This window comes from Microcaecilia unicolor, chromosome 7 (assembly GCF_901765095.1).
Source record: "Microcaecilia unicolor chromosome 7, aMicUni1.1, whole genome shotgun sequence".
Taxonomy (NCBI): Eukaryota; Metazoa; Chordata; class Amphibia; order Gymnophiona; family Siphonopidae; genus Microcaecilia; species Microcaecilia unicolor.
In genome coordinates, this window is record NC_044037.1 from 244,909,958 (window position 1) to 244,936,321 (window position 26,364).

Consider the following 26,364-nt stretch of genomic DNA (forward strand, 5'->3'; position numbering starts at 1 on the left):
AGGAGATTGGGTAAGATACTGTCAACATGGATCCTCACACCTATGCATCTCAGTGGCCATCTCTTGTAATGGATAATCAGATAATAAGCAGATTAACATTTGGGACATACCAGTTACAGCTGATTTATCCTGATTTGTCATAAACTATGAATACTGACTTATTAATGGTTCATCTTTAATAAAGGGTATACCTCTAGAGGCAATAACGAACTGATAATAAGAGGGGTGGAATGTAATAATTCAACAGGGCTTGTGGGATATTGGAGGGAGAGGTTGCGTGTTTAAGAATAAGTGGTTATTCCCGAAGTTAAGCATTGTTGTTTTCAGTTGCTGGCAAAACAAACAAAACAAGCAAAGAAAGTTGATTGAACGGCTGTTTAAGGGGCTGTCTCTTTTGAAAAGAAAATGGGTTACATTGCTTTAGAGTTAAATATAATTCATGTTGGAACAGTTATTATATGTATGAGTAGAAACAGGGGTGATTAAGGAGGTAATAGGAAAACATGGGCTACGATGCCTTAGCGTTAAATATAATTCATGTTAGAACGGTTATATGTATGAGTAGAAACACGGGGTAATCAAGGAGGTTAATAGAAAGAACATGGGCTACGTTGCTTTAGTGTCAAATATAATTCATGTTGAAGCTGTTATTATGCATATGAGAGAACCATGGGTAATCAAGGAGGTTAATAGAACGGAGATTGAGCTAGGAAGGAGATAGATTGGCTGCTTTGGAAGGGAGGGGAGGAGTCTCACTCTTGAGGTGATCTACTAGGAGTAGCCCGTCACAGGCAAGCTGTGGATGGGCAGTCCTCGCAAGAGGATGTATAAGATCACATGGGATACTAGAGGGGGAGGGCAGGGGAGGGAGGGGCTGGGAGGGAAGGGTGAGGAGTTAGATAGAGGGCTAGAGGGAGGGTGTCAGTGGGTGGGAAGGGGGGGAGGGTGGAAGACAGGGCTGACTTCGACTCTGTGCGGTCACACACTGAGATACAAGCAAAAACAGGGGGTCTTTCAACCCCCCAGGGCGATGAGATCTATTAATAGGAGTTCCAGGGTGGGGTTAGAGGCTGGGCTGACCCCTCCCACAACAGATAAGATGAAGTACCTAAGAGAGAAAGGCTCAGTGGAAGAGGGATGAGACCACTAAAATTTATGTCATGGAATGTGGGAGGGGTTACATCCCCGATTAAACGGCAAAAAATTTTACAGCTCTTGAATAGACAAAAGGCCGATATAGTGTTTCTCCAGGAGACCCACCTGTCATCGGTGGAACATGCCAAATTTAAGAGATGGTGGGTGGGCCAGATACTAGAAGCGCCAGCCCAAAACCGGAAAGCAGGAATGTTAATACTTTTTAGGAAAACCTTGGAGATCCAACCACAGGGCTGCTGGCGGGCGGGAGATGGTAGATTTATCATAGCGAAAATTAAGATCAACCAACAGGAATTGTTACTTGCAAATGTCTATGCCCCGAATGTTTATGATGGGGCCTTCTTTCGGTCGCTGGTCCATGCAATGGGCAAACATGAGGGTGTTCCAGTAGTTATGGGAGGAGACTTCAACATGGTTCACGACCCCAACCTGGATACATCAACAGGCCGTAGGGCTGAGAAAGGAGTGAGAGCAAGAGGTATATCTATGCTCTGTGAATCTCTGGACTTAATTGACGTGTAGAGATTGTTACATTCTGATGAACGAGATTACACACATATATCAAGGGCTCACTCATCTCAAGCGAGGATTGACTACAGGTTGTTGTCTAGAGATCTTTTTTCCATGGTCCTGGAGGCGGGCATAGGCTCTTATGGAGTATCCGACCACGCTTATGTGTGGTGGACTATGCAGACCCAGGGGGGTCCTCAATTTGCCTGGCGGTTCCCCACATATTTAATGCATGATAATAAATTTCGGGAACATATTGCCAAGCAATGGTTGGATTTTCAAAATAATAACGCAGCACACAGGATAGACCCAGTATTATTTTAGGAAACAGCGAAGGCGGTTTTAAGGGGGGTAATTATAGCCTACACGAGTCATAAGAAAAAAATGAGGGATAAAGAGATTATTCGGTTAGAACAGCAGATCAGAGAGGCTCGCAGGTACTGGGGAACTCAACCCACGATAGAAAATAGAGAACATGTTCTGGCGTTGCAGTCGACTTTAAACAGCTTGCTGCACACCCGAGCAATGAAATCCTTACAGTACTATAAATACCAACTTTATCTGCATGGCAACAAACAGGGGAAGATGTTAGCTGGCTTGCTTAAACGCAAACAAGGGAAACAAAAGATATTACAACTTAAAAACCCGGAGGGAGATTTGGTGAGATCGGATAAGGAAATAGCAGCCACTTTTCGCCATTACTATCGGGAGTTGTATTCCAACCCACAAACAGATGAGCTAGAAGGTAAACTTTACTTGGAGGGGAGGGATCTACCATCTTTAACGATCGCACAAAAGTCGGGGCTAAACCAAGAAATTACAGAAGATGAAGTACATAGAGTGATACAACAGGGGTCTTTATTCAAGGCTCCAGGACCAGACGGCTTTCGCTATGAATTCTATAAAATACTGGGTCCTCAGATAGTACCCGCTCTGACAGCCCTTTACAATAAATTTGTGGAGAAGGGAGAGTTATCGGATACACTAAGAGCAGTTCAGATGGTAGTGCTACTGAAGCCAGGCCGGGATCCACAACACCCGTCGTCCTATAGACCGATCTCTCTACTAAACGTGGAAGCCAAGATGTTTGCTAAAATTCTGGCTAACAGATTGGCGGTGATATTACCGTCCTTGGTGGAAGAGAGCCAGGTGGGTTTTGTGAGAGGTCGGACTATAGCAAAGAATATGAGAAGAATAATTGCTTCTATGATGTGGGTGGAGAGGAACGAAGCGCCTTCTCTCCTCATAAGTTTTGATGCGGAGAAGGCGTTTGATAGGGTCAACTGGGATTTTCTATTTTCGGTTTTAGAGAGTTATGGGTTTGATGGATTCTGGGTCAAAGCAGTGCGGGCCTTATACAAAGCTCCAAGAGCAACGGTTTGGGTGAACGGAGTAACCTCAGAGCCCATCAATATTCAACGGGGAACGAGGCAAGGCTGTCCATTGTCGCCTTTGCTATTTGTCTTAAGCATCGACCCCCTGATAAGAGAAATAATGTCAAACCCGGATATTACGGGGGTGGCAGTGGGTAGACAAGAGTTTAAGATTTCAGCTTTTGCTGATGACCTCCTAGTCCACCTGACAGATCCAGAGCGATCTTTACCAGCTTTGATGGATAGCATCGCTGAATTTGGGGATTTCTCGGGATTTAAATTAAACCTTGATAAATCTCTGGCTTTACCAACGATTCCCTCGATGCGGCGAAGATGGGTAGGACCGTTTCCCTTGAACTGGGCCTCAAGATATTTTAGATATTTGGGCATTAAACTCCCTTATAAGACTTTCCTGATCCACGATCTAAATGTCTCACATCTGTTGGAATACAGCGAGCAGAGCCTGTCTCGATGGATGTTACTCCCGATCTTTTTGAGTGGCCGAATTCAGCTATTCCGTATGATTTTATTTCCCAAATGGCTGTATACCTTACAAATATTACCGATCAGACTTTTGAAGAAAAATATCAAGGCTTTGCATAGGCTGATCTCCAAATTCTGCTGGCAGGGGAAGAAACCAAGAACTTTGTTCAGACATTTGACAGGGACATGGCGACAAGGAGGTTTGGGCCTACCAGACATACAAACATATAACTGGGCCTGTTTGCTACGACATCTGGGAGACTGGGTATTGGGGGAACAAATTTATACACCTATACATATGGAACAAGCAGTGCTGGGCAAATGGAGTATTTTCTCAGTGATTCACTGCCCTACTGTGAAAATCCCGGTAGAATTGAGAGGGAATGTTCTGGTGCAGACGATCAGGGCAGCATGGATATACCTGGTGACCTTGCTTGGAGGGAATCCACAACAAACAGATCACATACCTTTGGTTGGAAATAGGGAATTCCTTCCGGGCAATGATAATATATCTTTTAAACGTTGGGAGAAGACTGGGATACGGTATGTTAAGGACCTGTTAGATGCCGAAGGACGATTACAAACCTGGGAGGTATTGTTGGCTTCGGAGAAAGTAGAATATAGAGATCTGTTCGCATATAGGCAAGTGCAACATTATATTAACAATTTTGATACAGGAAATCTGCAATTCTCCATACGACAGAAGATACTAGATTTCTATGAACCCATTCAGGACCGGGGAATATCGGTGTCTAATTTAAAGGCAGCATTAGATGTGATACAGCCAAGGCAAGATAAAAGTGAACTGCAAACTAGGTGGAGTCGGGAGTTGGGCCTACCAGCCGCATCATTGGATATGGTTCGATTGGTGGGACGTATCCCATCAGGCTCGATCAGTGTAGAGCTCCGGGAATGTAATTTCCGGGTGCTGCACAGAGCATATCTAACACAGGACCGACTCTTTAAAATGGGAGGGGTAGACTCCCCGACTTGTCCAAAATGTAAGATGGGTATAAACTCCTTTCTACATGCATTTTGGGAGTGCATCCACACTCAGGCTTTCTGGAACGAGGTGACAGTATACTTGGAGGGTTTAGGAGGTAGGCCTCTGAATAGATCAGCAACAGGGTTTTTGTTAGATAAATATGAGGATTTTGGGCCCCAGGATAAGCATTTTAAAATGTTGCTTCGAAAGGCAGGAATGCTGGGGAAACGGGTAGTGCTGGGGGTGTGGACCAGCGACCAAGTCCCATCATATTGGCAATGGAGGAACAGGTTACATGGCTTGCTTTTGCTGGAATTGCAATATGCTCGTTTGACATTTAAGCGACGGAAGTTATTCCTGGAAATATGGGATAGGTATATCCAATCCTTGCCTCATAGAGCCCGCAGCCTTGTGTTGAACTCCCTTTCGGGATAACGGCGGAGATAAAACTGAGGATATGCTATAACTTCAGAAGCCTGGGACTTACACGCCCTGGGGGGGGGGAGTCGAGATTGTCCATGCGCCTAGGACGCACTGAGTCGAGGAGGTGGGGGGGGGGGAAGGGGGGGAGGAAGGTTGGGGGGGAAGGGAGGCAAAGAGGGGGTTTGATTTGTGATAAAGGATAACAAAAAGGCTAGCGACAAACTGACTTGTGTTAACAACCCATTTGATGGACCGGGAAACAAGGAAGGGGGAGACCCCCGGGGGGGGGGGGGGGGAAGGGAGGGAGGGCTCAAAAGGGTAGAGACATCCTGGAATAACAAGGGGAAGGAAGGGGGGGGAGGGGTGAAAAAGGGGGGGGGGGGGAAACCTATTGATGACTGTTTAATGCAGGATAATGTATGAACAAAACTTGTACCGCTGTATATTTGGATATTGTATGGTTTGTTCGGTTTCATCACCTTCATCAATAAAATTGTTGAAACATAAAAATGCTGCAGCTGGTGTTAATTTGAATACTGGCCTATAAAGACATTTGAAGAATACTGGAAGACAAAGTTCTTTACATTAAAAGATACCTGTTGATCTCCAGGGAAACGACTTCTCTGTAGAGCTATAGAAAAGAAAAGAAAAATGTTAGATATTTTAAAAATTCTCTTGAGACTGAAATCAAAAATATTAAGCATGAGCTCACCAACATCAAGACTTCTTATTGATAACATTAACCTTCCTAATGTACTGCTTTGGGAAAATGGATTTTACAGATTATGCAATTTTATTTTCTGACTATTACGTCCAGAAATTCAAGCTCAGGCACAACAGAACTTCACTATATAATTCAATCAATCAGAAGTACATACAATAGAATTTAAGATCTGTTTCTAAAATCTACCCTTTACCTTTAAAAACTCAACACATTACAATTAAAAACAAATCCTTCTCTTTACAGGCTGCAATGACAAATGCAAGCTGACTTTTCACCTTTTAAACACAGTGTTAACTATGAAGTTCCCTCCAGGGGCGTATCTGTAATGGGGCAACGGGGGCAAGGGCCCCAGTAGATTTGGCCCTGGACCCCCCTACTGACGGCCCTCGCAACCCCCCCTCCCGCCGCCAACCTGCCGATGCCTACCTTTCCTGGCGGGGGACCCCAATCCCCGCCAGCCGAAGCCGTTGTCCTTCATTCGTTTGTTTTCTTCTTTCTGAGTCTGACTCGTCTCTGACGTCGACGTGTGCAGGATGTCAGTGTCAGAAAGAAGAAAACAAACAAACAAAGGACGACGGCTTCGGCTGGCGGGGGTTGGGGTCCCCTGCCAGTACAGGTGACAGCGGGTGACAGTTATTGGAGGTGGTTCTGGTCCTGGCAGCGGGACTGGGGTCGCCGGGGGAGGGGGGCTAAAATGTGCCCCCTCACCTCAGCTCTGGACCCCCCTACTGGTGAAGTCCAGATACGCCCCTGGTTCCCTCACTGATCTGATGAAAGAAAAATAGTTGAAAAACTCTCAGAGATATTTAGTCCAATAATAATTTATCACCTACGGTCTGTTTGTAGACCCTCATTTCTACATATTTAATTACAAAATAGCGAGAAAGTAGCAATCCACTATGGCCTGGCTGTGCAAGTACATGCATAGATTAGTGTATTTTACAATCTACATGTGTTCTTGCAAATTCCACCCACACAAATATAGGCATATGTGCATATTTTATAAAACACTTGCATAGTTCACAACTCCACCCACCCTCTGCCCATCTACGGCCCTGAACACAAATATATGCAGGTCATATAAAACTATGTTGTGGGGCCATTTTATAAAAGCCCTTTTCTGTGAGTTAAGAGTGTTTACCTGTGGGGGGGGGGGGAACTTTACAAAATTACCTTCTGAATGTAATCATAGAATATGAGCAGACTTTGAAAAGGCCTGGATAGATGTATGCCAGTTAAATTGGGATTGGCAGGGACTGCAGGTACAAAAGTACTTGTGGACGTTGAAATCTAAATGCATGCTTTAATATGCATCATATGAAAAACATAACACAGCAATTTTGTTCAATATTTAATGCTAACTGCATGCTACGAAAAGAAGACTGAAATATGCTCTATGTATATGACTCAATGCCCCATAGGACCCTTCACCTTACCATTACACCAATTTTTTTTTTAGCTTTTTGGTTTCTGAAATGCATAAATTAAAAAACAAACTGGATTATAGGTCTACACTTACTTAAAAACAAACAAACAAACACCCCCCCCCCCCCCCACCATGATGGTCCTCCCTTCCCATCACAAAACTAAATCTGATAAGGAAAAGATATTTTTGCATGATTACAAGTGTCACTGGCACAGCTATAATGTAAAGTTATATTAGGAAAGGAATCGTAATTAAGACCGAGAATACTATAATGCCCCTGTATTGCTCCATGGTGCGACCGCACCTTGAGTATCACATTCAATTCTGGTCACCATATCTTATAAAAAAGAATTAGAAAAGGTTCAAAAACTCCTCTCGTATGAGGAAAGGCTAAAGAGATTAAGGCTCACTTCCTCTGAAAGACCAATTGTCCATTTGGGATATTATTGTGACCCCTGCCTTCAATAAGGCAGCACCACCGTGCTTTGTACACACTAGTCAGCATCAAAATCACCCCGGTATCATCAGGGTCTTCATCTTTTGAAACTTCAAATGCATGATCATGAGTGCAGATTATGTAAACTCAGGCTTTCATTGGATCTTGTGCTTTTTAATGCTGCAGCTTCACATTCCAAAGCCATGGTTATGCCCGCTAAAAAAGATTCTTCTTCTTTACGCCAATGAAATACTAAACACTCCTGTCTGTATAAGATTCTCTGTCAGGTGACTAATTCTTCTCATCATGTTCCAATATCGTCACAGGTAGATGCAGATACCTTTGCTCTTGCATTTATTAGTAAGATAACCAATATATAGGATTCTAGTCCACCTCCTTCCTCTCCTCGTTGACAGGACCACTTCCTTTAGCACCATGTCATTTTTCAAGACAACACAAAGTACATCAGATTGAGAGGGTATCTCCAGTGTTCTACTGCTCATACTGATTCCATTCCTGCTTACTTCCTAAAACAAAATTAGCCCCTCTCTGATCTTTTATATTCATGCTGTGGATTGTTGCCAGTCTCTCTCTCTCTCTCTTCGGTATTTCCCTCTTAAATGGAAAACAGCTACTGTGTCTCCACTTCTCAAACAACCCTCTTCAGACCAATCTAACTTACTAAAACGACTGTCTCAACTTCCCTTTCTTTCAAAGGTAGCAAAATTGTTGAATGAAAAATAGCATCCTTTTTTTACAGGAACAACATATTGCATCCTTGTCAAACCATGCTCATTTTAGTACTGAACATTTATCGTTCCATGGATAATGGCAGGGAAGTCCTTATTTCATTGGGATCTTAATGCAGCTTTTTATCTAGTAAATCATGAGATCCTGCTCTGTCATCTAGAATCTATAAGAAATTGTTGGCACCCCACTCTCTTGCTTTAAATTTTACTTGTCTGATGGGATCTTTCAGGTTCAATGGCAGAAATCCCTTTCCTCATTCACCTATTACTCTTTCTTGTGGTGACCCATAGGGATCTGTCTTGGGACCAGTTCTCTGTTTCTTTCTCCTTTAGCCATTCTGCAGTCATTAGGTATCTCTCTCTCTCAATTTATTTATTTAAAAGGATAATGTTCAACTGCTTTTTTCCCTGGAATTCTGCTCCATGCAAGTTATTGATGAAATTTGTGTGAGAATGAATAAGGTCACTAGCTGGCTACGGTCAAACAAATTGAAGCTAAATAAAACACCATTAAGATACCTGGAATTGTTGATAATCAGCTCACTTTTCCCCCTCATTTCTACAGTTGAACAGAAGTCTTTTTTTTCACCTTGAGGCAGATTAGGGCTGCACATTCATTCTTTGATCTACAGTCCCACAGCTTATTGGCTCATACTTTAATCATTTCTCAACTGAACTATTGTAATTCTCTTTTTCATGGTCTTCCTCTGTCAAATCTGCCGCTTACAGTTAATCCAGAATACTGTGGTTAAACCAATCTATAGTGCAAGAAAATACGACAGTGTTATCTCTCTTCTGAAAATGGAATACAGGCTTCTGGTTCGTTATCGCATTCTTTTAAAAATGTTGATACTGACACATCAAATCCTGAACTCAGGACTCCCTCAATTCCTCTTTAGATCACTTCTCCCCTATGTTCTTGGGTATTCATTGCGCTCCGTCAATCAACACCTGCTAATAGTACCTACCTATCTGCAGATTCATTCCCATTGCGCCAGATCAACTTGTTTTTCTGTTATTGCACCTATCAACTGGAATTCAATCCCTCTTCATCAAACAGTTAATTAATAACTTTAAGGCTGCTCTTAAAACAAATTTTTTCTCTTAAGACATATGGTATTTCTACCTGAAAATTTCTGCTGGTTTTTCACTGATAGTCTTGCTGGTTTTGTGGCCCTGGAAAGTACCTCACCAGCGCATATCTGTCTCTGTTATTTCCTCCCTTCCTCTTGTTTCTACTAGGGTTTAGTAATCTCCTTCTTGACTCCTCTTCCTTATAATTATGAACATTTGTAACCTAACATCCTTGTCTGGTTCTCCCTCTTTCTTCTTTTATTTTATTCCTTTAATTTTAGTTAATTTTATTATACCTATTTAATATGACTTTCAGGCTTATTTTCGAAAGAAAGGGCACTCATCTTTTGACACAAATCGGGAGATAGGCATCCTTCTCCCAGGGTCACCCAAATCGGCATAAACCGAAAGCCGATTTTGGGCGTCCTCAACTGCTTTCCATCGCGGGGACGACCAAAGTTCACGTGGGCGTGTCGGAAGCATAGTCCAACTAGAACTAAGGATGCATGCAGCTTTCAGCACGATGAGGATGAAGAAGTTAAAGAAGACCGCGGCTGGGCTAGCGGGGGGTTGGGGTCCCCCGCAAGCTGAAGCAATATTTTAAAAAGCCGGCAGGAGGAAGCGGACCTCGGGGGTAGGTGACGGCGGGGGAGGGAGGGTTAACGGCGGTAGGGGGGCGGCGGCAGCAGCCGGGGGGGCTATAATGTGCCCCCTCATTCTAGCCCCTGCCCCCCCTACCGCCGAACCTCAGATACGCCCCTGTTTGTCAACATTTGCTTATTTCCGATCTGAGGAAGGGTTACCTTCGAAAGCTAATCAAAAGATGTATTAAGTCAGTCCAATAAAAAGGTATCATCTTATTTTCTTTTCAAATGTTTTGATTTATTTCTATTTATTACCATTAATATACTGCAAATCAGCAAATTAAGTTGAACCTTAATTAATACTGGCCTTGTCAGTGAATGCTGACTCCCAGGCACGACAACCTTAATTTTGGTTCATTATGCATTTTGCATGCATGGAAGTTGACTGCCAACTAGAGCAGTTACTTGTTTTGAAACCTCTGTTTGCATAGGTATATTACCAGAACTCAATTTGCAGTCAGCAGCTTGGATGCATTACAAGGGCTGAATAGCCTGAGAAGGATCCACAGGAAAAGTGGCTCATACCAGCCAATCTCCCTGCTCAGGACAGACTTATAATTAAAATACTTATAAATATTTTAGCAGCAAGACTGCAAGGGGCGATTCTTCAAATGGTTAATGTAAACCAGGCAAGATTTACCAGAGGGAGACAAACATCAAGAAAGTGCTAAAATTGATGTGGAAAGTACAGGCTGCCCAACAAACTTGCTGGCTAATCAGGCAGAAAAGGCCTTTGACAGGGTCTCATGGCAGCTTTTATTTTAAAATGTTGAGCTCTGGGGATTGGAGGACCAGTATTTGAGTGGGTGCATGTTTTGTATGCAGCTACCTTAGAACTGTTGAGAATCAATGGGCAGTACCCCATTGGTAACAACCATTTGTGCAGAAAATTAGGGGGAATCCTCAAACAGAAGGGCTCAGATGGGAAAGGGAAATGGGACTTGATATACCGCCTTTCTGAGGTTTTTGCAACTACAATCAAAGCGGTTTACATATATTCAGGTACTTATTTTGTACCACGGACAATGGAGGGTTAAGTGACTGATCCTGGGGAACTGAGTTCGATTCCCACTGCAGCTCCTTGCGACTCTGGGCAAAAGTCCACTGCACTAACCACTAGGCTACTCTTAGATGGGGGGTGGGGGGAGAATTTATAAAATCCCTTTGCTGATTTTTACTAACCCTTATGAGACCTAGGAATCTTTAGAGGGAGTAACGAAAGATCAATGTGTATAGCAGGGTTTTTGGCTTTAAAGTTAAGTCAGAAATCTTAACCATTACTCTTTCAACAACACAGCAGAGAATTGCAGGATATTTTTCCATTCCAGTGGGCTAAGAGCATTAAATATTTAGGAGTCCACCTTACTGCCTAAGGAGATCAACTGTATCATAGCAGTATACTGTAGTACTCCAAGATACCGAGTATGATATAGAGACAAAACTGTCAGAGTTCCCAGTGGCTAGGGAAAGTTTTTGTACTTTATGGTCTTGCCTGCTTGGATTCCTAAAGATACTTTAAAAACCCTTCACTGCAAGATGTTTAAATACATATGGAACAAAAGACTGCCTTGGTTTCAAAGGCTGATTTTGGTTGCTTCAAGGGATAGGGGAGGGATGGGAGTTAACAGCTTTCACAATTATTATATTGGTGAACAAACTACATGCAATTCAGGAGTGGAGTTCTCCTCAGATTACATACTAAGAGTCTACCAAGGAGCATTCAATTTGAGGGACTCCTCTATAGGCCCTGCCATGGTTATCAATAGGGTATGGCAGACAGCTCATCTACAAGATGGGGTGTCAAAGGCCTCTGAGTGCTAGGACATCTATTCGAAATGGCAAGAATAATTTAATTTGAGGAAATGAGAGATAGTAGGTATATCTATCTATTTCTAATTCAAACCTATTAACTAAGAAGCTACCCACAGAAGGTAGCTTTAGGGGATCAGATTCTGGAAGAAGACCTAATTGAAAAAGCTGTAGTGCTTGGCTCTCTCAAAAGGGGCGATAACAAATCTACAGAGCTTTGTACCTCAATGCAAGACCCCCCCCCTCCCCCCCCCGATATCACAAAACCAATAATGGAGGGAAAACATAGGTGTGAAGAGAGAACATTTAGACTGGGCAATGATACACAAGGGCTTACTGAAAGGGTCCATGCAGAGTTATTTGTTGGAAAATGGCTATAAAATGCTTTATTAATGGCATTATACTCCAAGGTGGTTACACTTGATGTTTCGGAAAGGGACTGAAAGTTGCTAGAGGGTATGTGGGGAAGTGGGCACTTAAACATATGTGGTGGACCTGCCCCATTACAGAACTTTATTGGGACTAGGACTGTTGAAACTAAATGGGAAGTTTATATTTGATACAGTTTTCTGATTTAACGAATCTCACACATTTGGGATAACAATGTAAAAAGTTAGTGTCTCTTGTAGAGCACTGATTTCTGTACTCTACATCATTTACAAACCCAATCCATAGGAAACATTTGTTTGCTTCAGAGAGGGAACTTAGATAGGTTTTTATATAAGAACATTGGGGTCAAACAGAGGGAAGAGAGACTCGATTTCAACTGCCAAAACAGAAAACACAGTAACAGAAAATGATAGCAGACATGCACGGTCCATCCATTCTGCCCAACAAGATAGACAGAGCTGCACCCACCCATTCATGCTTAAATACTGGTTGGCAATTTGCCATCACGCCAACTACCTATATGCAGTTAAATATGATGCAGTCTTGGGACAATACAGTTATAGTTGCTCATTTCAACATTGAGGTGTCTTTCCCTCCCTTTGAAATGCACAGCACCCTCACTCATAGCACACTGGATATACAATATGCATATTCAATCTAAATCTATCTTTTGCCATATGAGGGACACAGACCATAGAAGTCCATCCGGCATGGGCCTTAGTTCTCAACTACATTTGACCATAACCACACCTCAATAGCCAGGTTTTGTTTCTATCTTCTTTCTATTTAGGCATCCCCTGTGTTAATCCAATGCATTTTTTAATTCCTTTACTGTTTTTAACTCCACCCACTCTCCTGGCAGGGTTTAAGGAAATTCAATCATATTAGAAAACAGTCCTGAAATACATACAAGAGATTATTTTGTCATTTGATACACCACCCTTCGTTGGGCACATAGGGTATGATACATACCTGTAGCAGTTGTTCTCCGAGGACAGCAGGCTGATTGTTCTCACGACTGGGTGACGTCCGCGGCAGCCCCCACCAACCGGAAATAAGCTTCGCGGGACGGTCGACACGCAGGGCACGCCCACCGCGCATGCGCGGCCGTCTTCCCGCCCGTGCGCGACCGCTCCCGCCAGTTGAATGACTAGCAAAAAATATGAAATACACAACTCCAAAGGGGAGGAGGGAGGGAAGGTGAGAACAATCAGCCTGCTGTCCTCGGAGAACAACTGCTACAGGTATGTATCATACCCTTTCTCCGAGGACAAGCAGGCTGCTTGTTCTCACGACTGGGGTATCCCTAGCTCTCAGGCTCACTCAAAACAAGAACCCAGGTCAATTGAACCTCGCAACGGCGAGGAAACAACAGAAATTGACCTACGAAGAACAACTAACTGAGAGTGCAGCCTGACCAGAATAAATTCGGGTCCTGGAGGGTGGAGTTGGATTTACACCCCAAACAGATTCTGCAGCACCGACTGCCCGAACCGACTGTCGCGTCGGGTATCCTGCTGGAGGCAGTAATGTGATGTGAATGTGTGGACAGATGACCACGTCGCAGCCTTGCAAATCTCTTCAATAGTGGCTGACTTCAAGTGGGCCACTGACGCTGCCATGGCTCTAACACTATGAGCCGTGACATGACCCTCAAGAGTCAGCCCAGCCTGGGCGTAAGTGAAGGAAATGCAATCTGCTAGCCAATTGGAGATGGTGCGTTTCCCGACAGCGACCCCTAGCCTGTTAGGGTCGAAAGAAACAAACAATTGGGCGGACTGTCTGTGGGGCTGTGTCCGCTCCAAGTAGAAGGCCAATGCTCTCTTGCAGTCCAATGTGTGCAACTGACGTTCAGCAGGGCGGGTATGCGGCCTGGGGAAGAATGTTGGCAAGACAATTGACTGGTTAAGATGGAACTCCGACACCACCTTCGGCAGGAACTTTGGGTGGGTGCGGAGCACTACTCTGTTGTGATGAAATTTGGTATATGGAGCATGAGCTACTAGGGCTTGAAGCTCACTGACCCTACGAGCTGAAGTAACTGCCACCAAGAAAATGACCTTCCAGGTCAAGTACTTCAGATGGCAGGTATTCAGTGGCTCAAAAGGAGGTTTCATCAGCTGGGTGAGGACGACGTTGAGATCCCATGACACAACAGGAGGCTTGATAGGGGGCTTTGACAAAAGCAAGCCTCTCATGAATCGAACGACTAAAGGCTCTCCAGAGATGGCTTTTCCTTCCACACGATAATGGTAAGCACTGATCGCACTAAGGTGATTCCTTACTGAGTTGGTCTTGAGGCCAGACTCTGATAAGTGCAGAAGGTATTCAAGCAGGTTCTGTGCAGGGCAAGAACGAGGTTCTAGGGCCATGCTCTCACACCACACGACAAACCTCCTCCACTTGAAAAAGTAACTCTTTTTAGTGGAATCCTTCCTAGAGGCAAGCAAGACCCGGGAGACACCCTCAGACAGACCCAACGCAGTGAAGTCTACGCCCTCAACATCCAGGCCGTGAGAGCCAGAGACTGGAGGTTGGGGTGCAGCAACGCTCCGTCGTTCTGCGAAATGAGAGTCGGAAAACACTCCAATCTCCACGGTTCTTCGGAGGACAACTCCAGAAGAAGAGGGAACCAGATCTGGCGGGGCCAAAAGGGCGCGATCAGAATCATGGTGCCGCGGTCTTGCTTGAGCTTCAGTAAGGTCTTCCCCACCAAAGGTATGGGAGGATAAGCATACAGGAGGCCGGTCCCCCAATGGAGGAGAAAGGCATCCGACGCTAGCCTGCCGTGTGCCTGAAGTCTGGAACAGAACAGAGGCAGCTTGTGGTTGGTCTGAGAGGCGAAAAGGTCCACCGAGGGGGTGCCCCACGCTCGGAAGATCTTGCGTACCACTCTGGCATGGAGCGACCACTCGTGCGGTTGCATGACTCTGCTCAGTCTGTCGGCCAGACTGTTGTTTACGCCTGCCAGGTACGTGGCTTGGAGGAGCATGCCGAACCGACACGCCCAACGCCACATCCCGACGGCCTCCTGGCACAGGGGGCGAGATCCGGTGCCCCCCTGCTTGTTGACGTAATACATTGCAACCTGATTGTCTGTCCGAATTTGGATAATTTGACAGGACAGCCGATCTCTGAAAGCCTTCAGTGCGTTCCAGATCGCTCGGAGCTCCAGGAGGTTGATCTGCAGATCCTTTTCCTGGAGGGACCACAGACCCTGAGTGTGGAGCCCATCGACATGGGCTCCCCACCCCAGGCGAGATGCATCCGTCGTCAGCACTTTCGTGGGCTGCGGAATTTGGAATGGACGTCCCAGGGTCAAATTGGTCCGGATGGTCCACCAGAGCAGTGAAGTGCGGCAACTGGTGGAGAGGCGGATGACATCTTCTAGATTCCCGGTGGCTTGAAACCACTGGGAAGCTAGGGTCCATTGAGCAGATCTCATGTGAAGACGAGCCATGGGAGTCACATGAACTGTGGAGGCCATATGACCCAGAAGTCTCAACATCTGCCGAGCTGTGACCTGCTGAGACGCTCTGGTCTGCGAAGCCAGGGCCAAGAGATTGGTAGCCCTCGCTTCGGGAAGGTAGGCCTGAGCCGTCTGGGTATTCAGCAGCGCTCCTATGAATTCCAGAGACTGAGTAGGCTGGAGATGGGACTTTGGGTAATTTATCACAAACCCCAGCAGCTCCAGAAGTTGAATAGTGCACTGCATGGACCGGAGGGCTCCTGCCTCCGAGGTGCTCTTGACCAGCCAATCGTCGAGATATGGGAACACGTGCACTCCCAGCTTGCGTAGATACGCCGCCACCACCACGAGGCACTTTGTAAACACTCGTGGGGCAGAGGCGAGCCCAAAGGGCAGCACACAATACTGAAAGTGCCGTGCGCCCAGGCGGAATCTGAGATACTGTCTGTGAGCTGGCAGTATCGGGATGTGAGTGTATGCGTCCTTTAAATCCAGGGAACATAGCCAATCGTTTTTCTGAATCATTGGCAGAAGGGTGCCCAAGGAAAGCATCCTGAACCTTTCTTTGACCAGGAATTTGTTCAGGCCTCTCAGGTCTAGGATGGGACGCATCCCCCCTGTTTTCTTTTCCACAAGGAAGTACCTGGAATAGAATCCCTGCCCTTCCTGCCCGGGTGGTACGGGCTCGACCGCATTGGCGCTGAGAAGGGCGGAGAGTTCCTCTGCAAGTACCTGCTTGTGAAGGGAGCTGAAAGACTGAGCTCCCGAAGGACAATTTGGAGGCAGGGAGGCCAAATTCAGGGCGTATCCGCACCGCACTATTTGGAGAACCCACTGGTCGGAGGTTATGAGAGGCCACCTTTGGTGAAAAAATTTTAACCTCCCTCCGACCGGCAGATCGTCCGGTACGGACACTTGTAGGGCGGCTATGTTCCCGTGGATCCAGTCAAAAGCCCGTCCCCGGCTTTTGCTGTGGAGGCGCAGGGGGCTGCTTAGGCGCACGCTGTTGACGAGAACGAGCGCGCTGGGGCTGTCCCTGTGCCTGGCGAGGCCTTCGGGCCGGCTGGTTGTACCTACGCTTTGCAAAAGAATAGGGTGCAGCCTGCCGTGCCCGGGAAAAACGCCCACCCGTGGGGGCGGGTGCTGAAGGCGCCCGGTGGGAGAGCTTGTCGAGAGCGGTTTCCCGCTGATGCAGTTGGTCCACCATCTGCTCGACCTTCTCACCGAAAATGTTATCCCCCCGGCAAGGGACGTCAGCCAGTCTCTGCTGGGTGCGGTTGTCCAGGTCAGAGGCACGCAGCCATGAGAGCCTGCGCATCACTATACCTTGGGCCGCAGCGCGAGATGCCACGTCACAGGTGTCAAAAATCCCCCTGGACAGGAACTTTCTGCACGCCTTCAGCTGCCTGACCACCTCCTGATAAGGCCTGGACTGCTCCGGCGGGAGCTTATCGACCAGGTCCGCCAGCTGTTGCACATTGGTCCGCATGTGGATGCTCATATAGAGCAGGTAAGATTGGATGCGGGTCACGAGCATGGAGGATTGGTAGGCCTTCCTCCCAAATGAGTCCAGAGTGCGAGACTCCCGCCCCGGGGGCGCCGAGGCGGTATCCCTCGAACTCCGTGCCCTCTTGAGAGCAGAATCCACGACCGCTGAGTCATGGGGCAACTGGGGCCGCATGAGCTCTGGGTCAGAGTGGATCCTGTACTGGGACTCTGCTTTCTTGGGAATGGTGGGATTAGTTAGTGGTCGCACCCAGTTCCGGAGCAGCGTCTCCTTCAGGACATTGTGCAGCGGTACCGTGGAGGACTCTCTAGGTGGTGATGGATAGTCGAGGACCTCGAGCATCTCGGCCCTCGGCTCTTCCACAGAGACCACGGGAAAGGGAATGCTTATAGACATATCCCGCACAAAGGAGGCAAAGGAGAGACTCTCAGGAGGTGAGAGCTTCCTCTCCGGTGACGGCGTGGGGTCCGAGGGAAGGCCCGTAGACTCCTCTGAGGAGAAATATCTCGGGTCCTCCTCTTCCCCCCACGAGTCCTCATCCTCGGTATCGGACATTAGCTCATGTAGCTGCGTCCGGTACCGGGCCCGGCTCGACGTCGAGGCACCGAGGTCTCGGTGTCGTCGAGCGGTGGACTCCCGCGCCGGCGGGGACGGAGCTCCCTCCATCGACGTCGACGGGGACTCCACCTGCGTGGCTGTCGAGACCGGCACCGCAAGCGGCGGCGGTGTCGACTGCCCCGGCGCCGGGCTAGAGCTCGCCGGCGCCACAGTCATCGGCGCCGAGGGCGCAAGCACCCCCGGCGCCGGCACAGCCTGGCGCATCAGCCCTTCCAGGATCCCCGGAAGGATGGCTCTGAGGCACTCGTCCAGGCCCGCTGCCGGGAAAGGCGGTGGGGCCGGTAAGGGTGTCGGTGCCGGAAGCTGCTGGGGGCCAGGAGACGGCACCGAGGTGCCGGAACCCCGACGCGTCGGTACCTCCACCACCGACGGAGATCTCTCCTCTCTGCGATGACGCTTCGGCGTCGACTCCTCTTCAGGGTGCACCGAGGGCTCCCGGTGACGGCGCTTCTTGTCTTTTTTCCGGTGCACGTCACCGGTGCCGGAGGGCATGGAGGAGGAGGAGGTCGATCCCCCTCGGTCTCGGGGTACCGGGTCCGACAGGGTTCGGTCCCGTGGCTCACGAGTTGAGGGAGTGACCGGGGCCGACTGCCCACGCGGTCTCTCTACCCCACTCTCGCCGGCGGACCGGCGGGCCGACGGGACCTGTTCTCCTGGGGTCGCTGCCATCGGTGCCGATGTCTCGGGCATCGATACCGGTACCGAAGAACCGGTCTTCGATACCGATGCCGTCGAGGTCGACGTCGAGGGGCCGGCGCAAGTTCCAAAAAGACGGTCCCGCAGAACTTGCCTCGCAACCTGAGTCCGTTTCCGGAGACCGAGACACAAAACGCACGACTTGAGATTGTGCTCCGGCCCGAGGCACTGGAGGCACCAAGCGTGGGTGTCGGTCTGCGAGATCGGCCGGCCGCAGCGACCACACTTTTTAAATCCACTCAGGACCTTCGAGGACATCGACGGAAAAATCGCGTCGGCGAAGTCAAAGTCGGCAATGGTGGCTAAAATCACACCACGAAAACTGAAACCGACCGAGCGGCCACTAGGCCGCAACGAGGCGTCCCCGCTAGAAAGCGAGGGAAAAGAAGGAGCGCGTGCTCCACACGCGCAAAATTCTTTTTTTTTTTTTTTTTTTTTTTTTTTTTTTTTTTTAATAAAAGAGAAAAAGAAGAAGAAGAGGCCGAACAGGCCAAAAGCGACGATCCGCGTAAACGCGGTCGAAAAAATCCGGCGGCTGAAACGAGAGAGAGGGGAAAACACAACTCTCTCAGTCGCGGAAAAAAAGTAACTGGCGGGAGCGGTCGCGCACGGGCGGGAAGACGGCCGCGCATGCGCGGTGGGCGTGCCCTGCGTGTCGACCGTCCCGCGAAGCTTATTTCCGGTTGGTGGGGGCTGCCGCGGACGTCACCCAGTCGTGAGAACAAGCAGCCTGCTTGTCCTCGGAGAATAGAGCGGTTCACATGATAAACATAAAAAAGTACAAGAAAACAAAATCATAAAACATATATAAAGACAGACATAAGATGAGGGTATAGGACAATTTTAACCGGCAACTCAAAACCACTGTGACACAGAAGCAATTTACTATTTAGAAATATTTGAAACAATCTAATTGTATTTTCAATGTAATCTAATCTCCACAGATTACAAAGGCCACAAATTTATAAATTGTCAAGTGCCTGTCTAACAACCATATTTGAAATCCAGACTTAAGATGTCTTATAGGCTTCTTTACATATCTCTAGAAGAAGACAAATCCAAAGATTCGGTGCCACTCAGCTGCGAGATGAATCAAGCCAAAGCCTCTTGTGAGATGGTGATCACTAAATTCACCTGAGATGATCTTAGTGTACACAAAGGTGAGTATGAGATCAAAATTGAACGAAGGTATGCAGGAATGCCTGTGTAATATGCTTTATGGGCTAGTATCATGATCTTAAATTTAATGTGTTCCTTAACAGGTAACCAATGCTGTTCTCAAAGAAGAGGGGTTACATGGTGATTAAACTAGCGCTGTACAGAAGTCTAATGCAGAATTTTGATCTTGGAGAAGTTTTAACTGGTATTGAGTGCATCCAGCCAAAAGCAAATCTGCTAATAACTAAAGTATGAATCAAATTTTTAGTAGTTAAGAAATCCAAGAAGAGCTTCAGCGAGTGAATCTTCCTTAGATAGAAAAATGAGCACAATATGCAATATCTCCCGTTGGGGCTCCCTTTTCTGGCTGCATGGATAAGGCTTTACCCTCTGCTCTAGGAAGCCTCTCCCCACATTTTGGGCTGCCCATAATGAGACACAAACTAAAGACTATTCAGTAAGATGCAGGTTCTTTAATACGTCTGAACTAAACAGCATATAACAAACTTTGTAATGAAAATACATGCCACAAATTCCTGCAACCTCTTACTTAAAATCTCCTGCCTGACCTTGCTCACACACAGCCAAGGCTAGGTTTTCTTACGGGTCCCATACAGCACAACTCTAAGCACAATTTACTTTAGAAAAAAAAGCAATCAATGGGACTTTTCCCCCCATATCATTTATAAGGATTAAATCACATTCCTTTTCAACCATTAAAGTAGCTATGGGGTATTTCTTAATAACTGACTTCACCACTGTGCTACCTTACAAACTCAAGGTTAAACACCATTTCTTTTCACCCTTTAAACTAACTACGGGGTTTGCTTTTCCACTAGCCCTCCCCCCCGTTACTACATAACCAGAATGAACACCATTCTATCATCACTTGAAATAGCTATGAGGTTTCTGCTTTTCCAGTAGCCTTTCCACCACTACACTAATCAAGGGCAGGGTATTCTCTGTGCCCTGGTTCTCACAGCCTTCCATACAACATCAGATGCCTCTCTCTTTACCACATCACTTAGGAGAGCAAACACAAAGAACTGTCTGGCAACTTACCCTAACTCATGGAGCTCCTCTGGGTTATGTGAAACTTCAACCCCCAACCAGGGCTGCCGAGAGGGGGGGGGGGGGGGGGGGGGGGCAAAATTCCCTGGGTCTGGGCCTCCAAGGGGGGCCTGGCGCCGGGGTCAGGCTGCCGGCACTGCAGTCCCCGATCTCACCTGCCTGCCTCCTCGGCTCCGGAGCCCCTGCATTCAAAGCAGCAGTCGCTGATCGACTCTCTTCTGGCCTTCCCTCCCTGTGTTTCGCCCTCACAGAAACCGGAAGTTACATCAGACAAGGGCGGGACACAGGGAGGGAAGGCCAGAAGAGATGCGATCTGCGACTGCAGCTTTGAATGAAGGGGGCCCAGAGCCATGAAGGCAGGCAGGTGAGACCGCGGACTGCAGTGGTGGGGGGAGCGATGGGGGGCGGCGGCAGCGGGGCGGCCCTGCCCCCAACACTTAGCTCCTTGTCCCCATTACAGCTTGAACCCTCCTGTCTCAGCCACTGGACTGGTCCCTACTCTCAAGGAATCCAGCTCCCTCATCCCAGGCACTGAACCTTTTCTTCAGTCACCCACTGAAGCACTACTCTCCAGGCTGGGGCTCCTTTGGCAACAGAGTTATCAAACCTAGTTTCCATTTCTTACTGAAAAGAGTTTCCTTTTCCCACTCTAGGCACAGCTGTGAGCTGACAGGGTTGAGCCTTGCCCTGCCCTGTAACCTTAGAGTGCCCTCTCTTGGAGCCTCTCTAGAACCCTGGCTGCTGCTCTAACTCTTGGGTGTGTCTTCTCAAAACTAAAACCTTCCTTTTAAAATTCCCCTTTCACATTCCAGGAAAGCACTGTTAATTAGCCCAGCTGGAAGGCTGATGAGTCAGCAGCTTCCCCATCTCTTGAGCACAGCCCTCCTGAATTCACAATGCATAGCCTCCTGGGAACTGCAGTCAAACCCCTTTTAAAGGGAGGATTTTCCCTGTTTTGTCCACTTTTCTGACTGTATGGGCAGCAGCTCCCAGGCAACATGCCACAATAACCATCTTAAGAGGAAAAGGAAAGCTTAGAATCCCAAATGACTCCTAACAGTGTTCATTACTATAATGGGACGTTTTGAAATCCAAGGAAAAAATAGTGAATCTGAAATTCGAAAGAACCTCACATTTAGTAGGGATGAGAAAAAGTCAAGACTCAAACCACATCTGAATCTTGTCAAGTTTCTCTTCTAGATTAATTTGAAATGCATTGTTCCAGGAGTCATAGGGGAGACATACAATGGACCCTAAAATTTTGTTACTGGGACCGCTCACAGAAGAAGTAAATGTGCATAAATACAGCCTTAGCAACTGGTAGATGTGAAATCTTAGCAACCAGAGAGAATGTGGAAGTACCTGCTACGCAAACATGGTTAATAATGGTCTGCAGAATGTACACTATGAAAAAAAACCCTGCCACTCAACATAAGGTGACTCATTTTGAGAGGACAGAGTGTGCATTTAAAAACTGACCTGAGAAAAAGTGGGTTAAAAGATGGCACTGTAATAATGAACTCTAATACAATTGTTTAGTGAGATGGTGACTCTAGGTTAATTTGGGACTTTTTTTTTTTTTTAATTGGTGGGAAGCTATTTGAATTCATGAAGCAACTGTGGGGAACTTAGGAAATTAAAAAATGGTGCCAGGAAAAAAGGTGCACTAGGTTAACTCTCAGTTTACAGCTCAAAGGGGACCTTAGCCATCCTCAGAAAGTTAGGGAAGGTAGGCTTTTCAGATGTAAACCTATTTCCAGTCTGTGACCAAGAGGGAATTGATGGGAGGTCAGGTGAGAATTCTCTTTTCAGATGTAAACCTATTTCCAGTCTGTGACCAAGAGGGGATTGATGGGAGGTCAGGTGAGAATTCTCTTTTCAGAACAGCCACCCTCTAAGTGCTCAATATTCCTTAAGCCGATTGAAAACACATTGAATGGATGTTTAGGAATACACTGCTCTTGGAGCCATAGATTTCTGCAACCTAAAACATGTATCAAAGGGTATGAAAGTTTTCCCGTTTTTTAACTCATGTGACTTCAATTTAGTATGTGTGGTACCAAGATACTTGGCACCAAGAGGAGTCAAGATGTTCAAAACCAGGAGCTTTATGAATTTGAAGAAAAAAGGCAGACAAGTAAGTAAAGAATGGCTCCATTATTTCCATGGAACTTTTAGAATTAAAAAAAAATAAACAAATAAGGGGGGTGGAGTGGAAAAAGTCAAAGTACCTACCAGAAAAAGCCCAGTGGAGTAATAATGAAAATGTATAACAGAAATATTCACTCAAGGATAAAGAAATCTGTTTCAGATACTAGCCTGTTGGCAGAAAACCTATTAAGAGACCTTTTTCAAATAGTTACTAGATGCAGTTGCGTAGTAAGGGAAGGTGGTGCCACGCCCCCCCCCCCCCCCCCTTTACTACACTACTGTGCTGCGATGCTCAGTGTACTTGGGTCCACTCACCACCGGTACAGCCAGGAAGGCAGTTTTGGTCTTGTCTCACCACGCCTTAACAGCTTCCCACTGCTGAGCACAGGCCTGACAGTTGCAGGTTCAACATGCACTTAGCCAAATAGAGCAGTGCCACGGTGAAGAGGGACAAATGTCCAGACCCAGTGCCATTTTGTGGCGGCAGACCAAGTACAGCAGGTTCATGCTGGGCTGCGACCCCACACTTGTCTCAGCCAATAAAGCTGCACCACTTTCTGGAGCCAGAAACAGTAGGTAAAAGAAGTGGCAGATCTGCAGCCCAGCACTGCACTCCCATTGAACACTCTGCTTGCCTGCCCCTCTCTATCAAAGGGACACAGATAGACCTGGAGCACTGTTCCCTCTAAGCTGAGTGGGAGGCTCTGCAGAGACTGGGATATTAGCTCATCCCTTTCTGCAATTGGCACTCATGAGCTTCTATTCAGAAAATGTCACGCCCATTCCCCCCAAATAACAGAATTGGTAAAGCAGTTGGCCTCAGCTCCCCTCCCCTCTTCTGGAAGCACCTGGCCCTGCCCACTTGGCTGTGCCATGTTGGGATTGGCATAGGCTTGATGTTTAATGTTTAATAGATACTTGATATATCGCCTTTCCTAAGTGGTTTCCAAAATTACAATAAAAATACACAATAAGAACTCCATTATAAAACAGGAAAGTCACAATCATAAAGAATCCCAATCAGAATACGACAACAGCTGAACCCGAATTAAAGGTTAAATTTAAAAAATGAATTTTAAGTAGAGTTTTAAAACTGGGAAATGAAAATTCAGCCCTTATGTCTAGAGGTAGATTATTCCAAAGCTAAGGATGCGTACTGTGGGCTCATGTTTGTCTCAACTATCAATTTTACTCTGTTCCAGGGAAAGTTGTGCATTATGGGATTTGCAGCACTGATATCAATGGGCAGGATCAGGCACTACAAATCCCATACTGCTTTGAGATGTAAGTTCAAAACCAGGACTGGCCAAAAGTCTCTAGCCTGGAACTGGGTAACTAGCCTTGGCATCTCTACTACTGGGATTACCCCCACCATTTTCTTCTTCTCTCACCAGTTCTACCCTCTCTTTCCACTAATTCTTCCCATTCTGAATCTTTCCATGCCTCCTCCTTTATCCCTCCAGTCTTCCATCTTCATTGCCTTTTCATGTCTCCAGTATGACTCCTGTTATTACTATTAGTACCACCACCACAACTACTTATCCTTTACATATCACTACTAAAAGCACGATGCAGCAATATATAAACAACATAAGAGATGGTTCCTATGTATACACAGAGCCAAGATAGTGGCAAATTTATATGTGAAAGATGCCTTCACTCTGGTTCTTTATACAGGCATAAACGTAAAATTACGTATATAAGCTGCATTTGCATCCATACTTATTTTTAAGAAAATGCTCATTTTCTTCTGCAAACTTTGACCAGTAAGACATTTATATTCAAAATGCTAAAATGTAGGTACGAGGTCAGTCACACGGGAATTAACTAAATCACAGATAAACAAATTGGACTCTCAGTAGTTACCATTCCAGGGAGATGCAGCTAGAGATCACACAGTGGTTTTAAAATACATTATAGACCTCATAACACTGCACTGGGCTCCAAGATATTTGGCCACATTAATAAGTGAATCTGAACTATATTAGGTTTAATTTGTAAGGAAAAGTTAGTTAATTACCCAATAATTTTCTTTCCTTTAGTCCCAAAAGATCAGTCCAGACAAATGGGCTATGATTGTCTGCCAGCAGGTGAAGATAGAGAACTCTGAGTTGTGCCTCATAAGCTCCTGTGCTTAGCAACTAAGCCAGTATTCAATAAAGAGGTGAAAGAGTAACTTCCAGAGAAAAAACTTCAGCCTTTAGCTAGAAAAAGAACTATGAAATAAAGGGCAAAACTTGTGCATTAGAAATAACAGAGCCAGATCACCACCCAAAATTACAAAGAACCCGGAAAAACTGAAACCATCAGAGAAGGGAAGGCTTTGGACTGATCCTTTGGTACTAAAGGAAAGAAAATGATCAGGTAATTAACTAATTTATCCTTCAATTACGTCTCAAGGATCAGTCCAGACAAATGGGATGTACAAAAGCAACCCTTAAGAGGGAAGGGACTGTGATATCCCTGTAGTGAGAACCATGGCCCAGAAGGAAGCATCTGTTCGCGCAGACACATCCAAACGGTAATGCTTAACAAAGGAATGAGACCATGTCACTGACCAACAGATCTCTGCCAATTAAACTGCCCTAGACTCTGCCAAAGACCTGGTAGAATGAGCCTTGATGTGCATGGGAGCAGATCTACCCCTCAGAATGTAAGCCAAAGAAATAGCCTCCTTAAGCCATCGAGCCACTTTCACTTTGGAGGCCGGCAAACCCTTCCAGGATCCTGCAAAGAAGACTAAAAGATGATCAGACTGCCTGAAATCGTTGGTAGCACTAAGATAGCGCATTCACATCCAACAGTTGCAGGGAAGCATATTCTGCAGAATAGACCTCCCAGGAAAAAAGGAAGAAACACAATCTGATTGACATGAAAAGGAGATACAATCTTCAACAAAAAGAACAGAACTGTCTGTATGGAAACTCCCAAGTTAGAAAAGCAGAGAAAGGGATCCCTGCAAGAGAGCTTGAAGCTCTGAAACTCTCTGTGCCGACGAAATGGCAACTAGAATGGCCTTTAAAGTAAGATCTTTGATAGTTGCCGAATGAAGGGGCTCAAAAGGGGAAGACCGAAGAGCCTTAAGAACCACTTGAAGGCTCCACTGAGGACAAATATTGTGGAGAGGGTGATGCAGATGAGTGACTCCCTTGAGGAATTGCACTATATCAGGGTGAACAGCTAATGAAGCACTCTGGATCTTGCCTCGATGACATGCCAATGCTGCCACCTGAACCTTGAGCGAATTGAAAGCCAAGCCTTGTTCTGAATCCCTCCTGAAGGAAGGATAAAGTTTGAGACAAGGAAGCACAAAATGGAGAAACACCATTCTGTGCAGACCAGCTCTCAAAAGTTTTCCAAACTCTAGCATAAGAAGTGGACTGCTTTCGGGTTTGCGGCAAGGTAGTTAATAACATCATCCGCATAACCCTTCTTCCTTAATTGCGCCCTCTCAAGAGCCAGGCTGTAAGACCAAAGTAGGAGGGATCCTCCATAAGTACTGGACCTTGGTGC

At 46.4% G+C, this 26,364-nt stretch overlaps 1 protein-coding gene across 1 annotated transcript in view; it reads right to left on the bottom strand.

Annotated features, from left to right (window-relative positions):
• PKP4 (plakophilin 4) overlaps nt 1-26,364 on the bottom strand; it is a gene marked incomplete in the record, with an annotated part of 553,440 nt that overhangs the window by 324,075 nt on the left and 203,001 nt on the right. Inside the window, 1 exon segment of the mRNA XM_030210570.1 lies at nt 5,526-5,560. Coding sequence (XP_030066430.1) covers nt 5,526-5,560 — 35 coding nt within the window.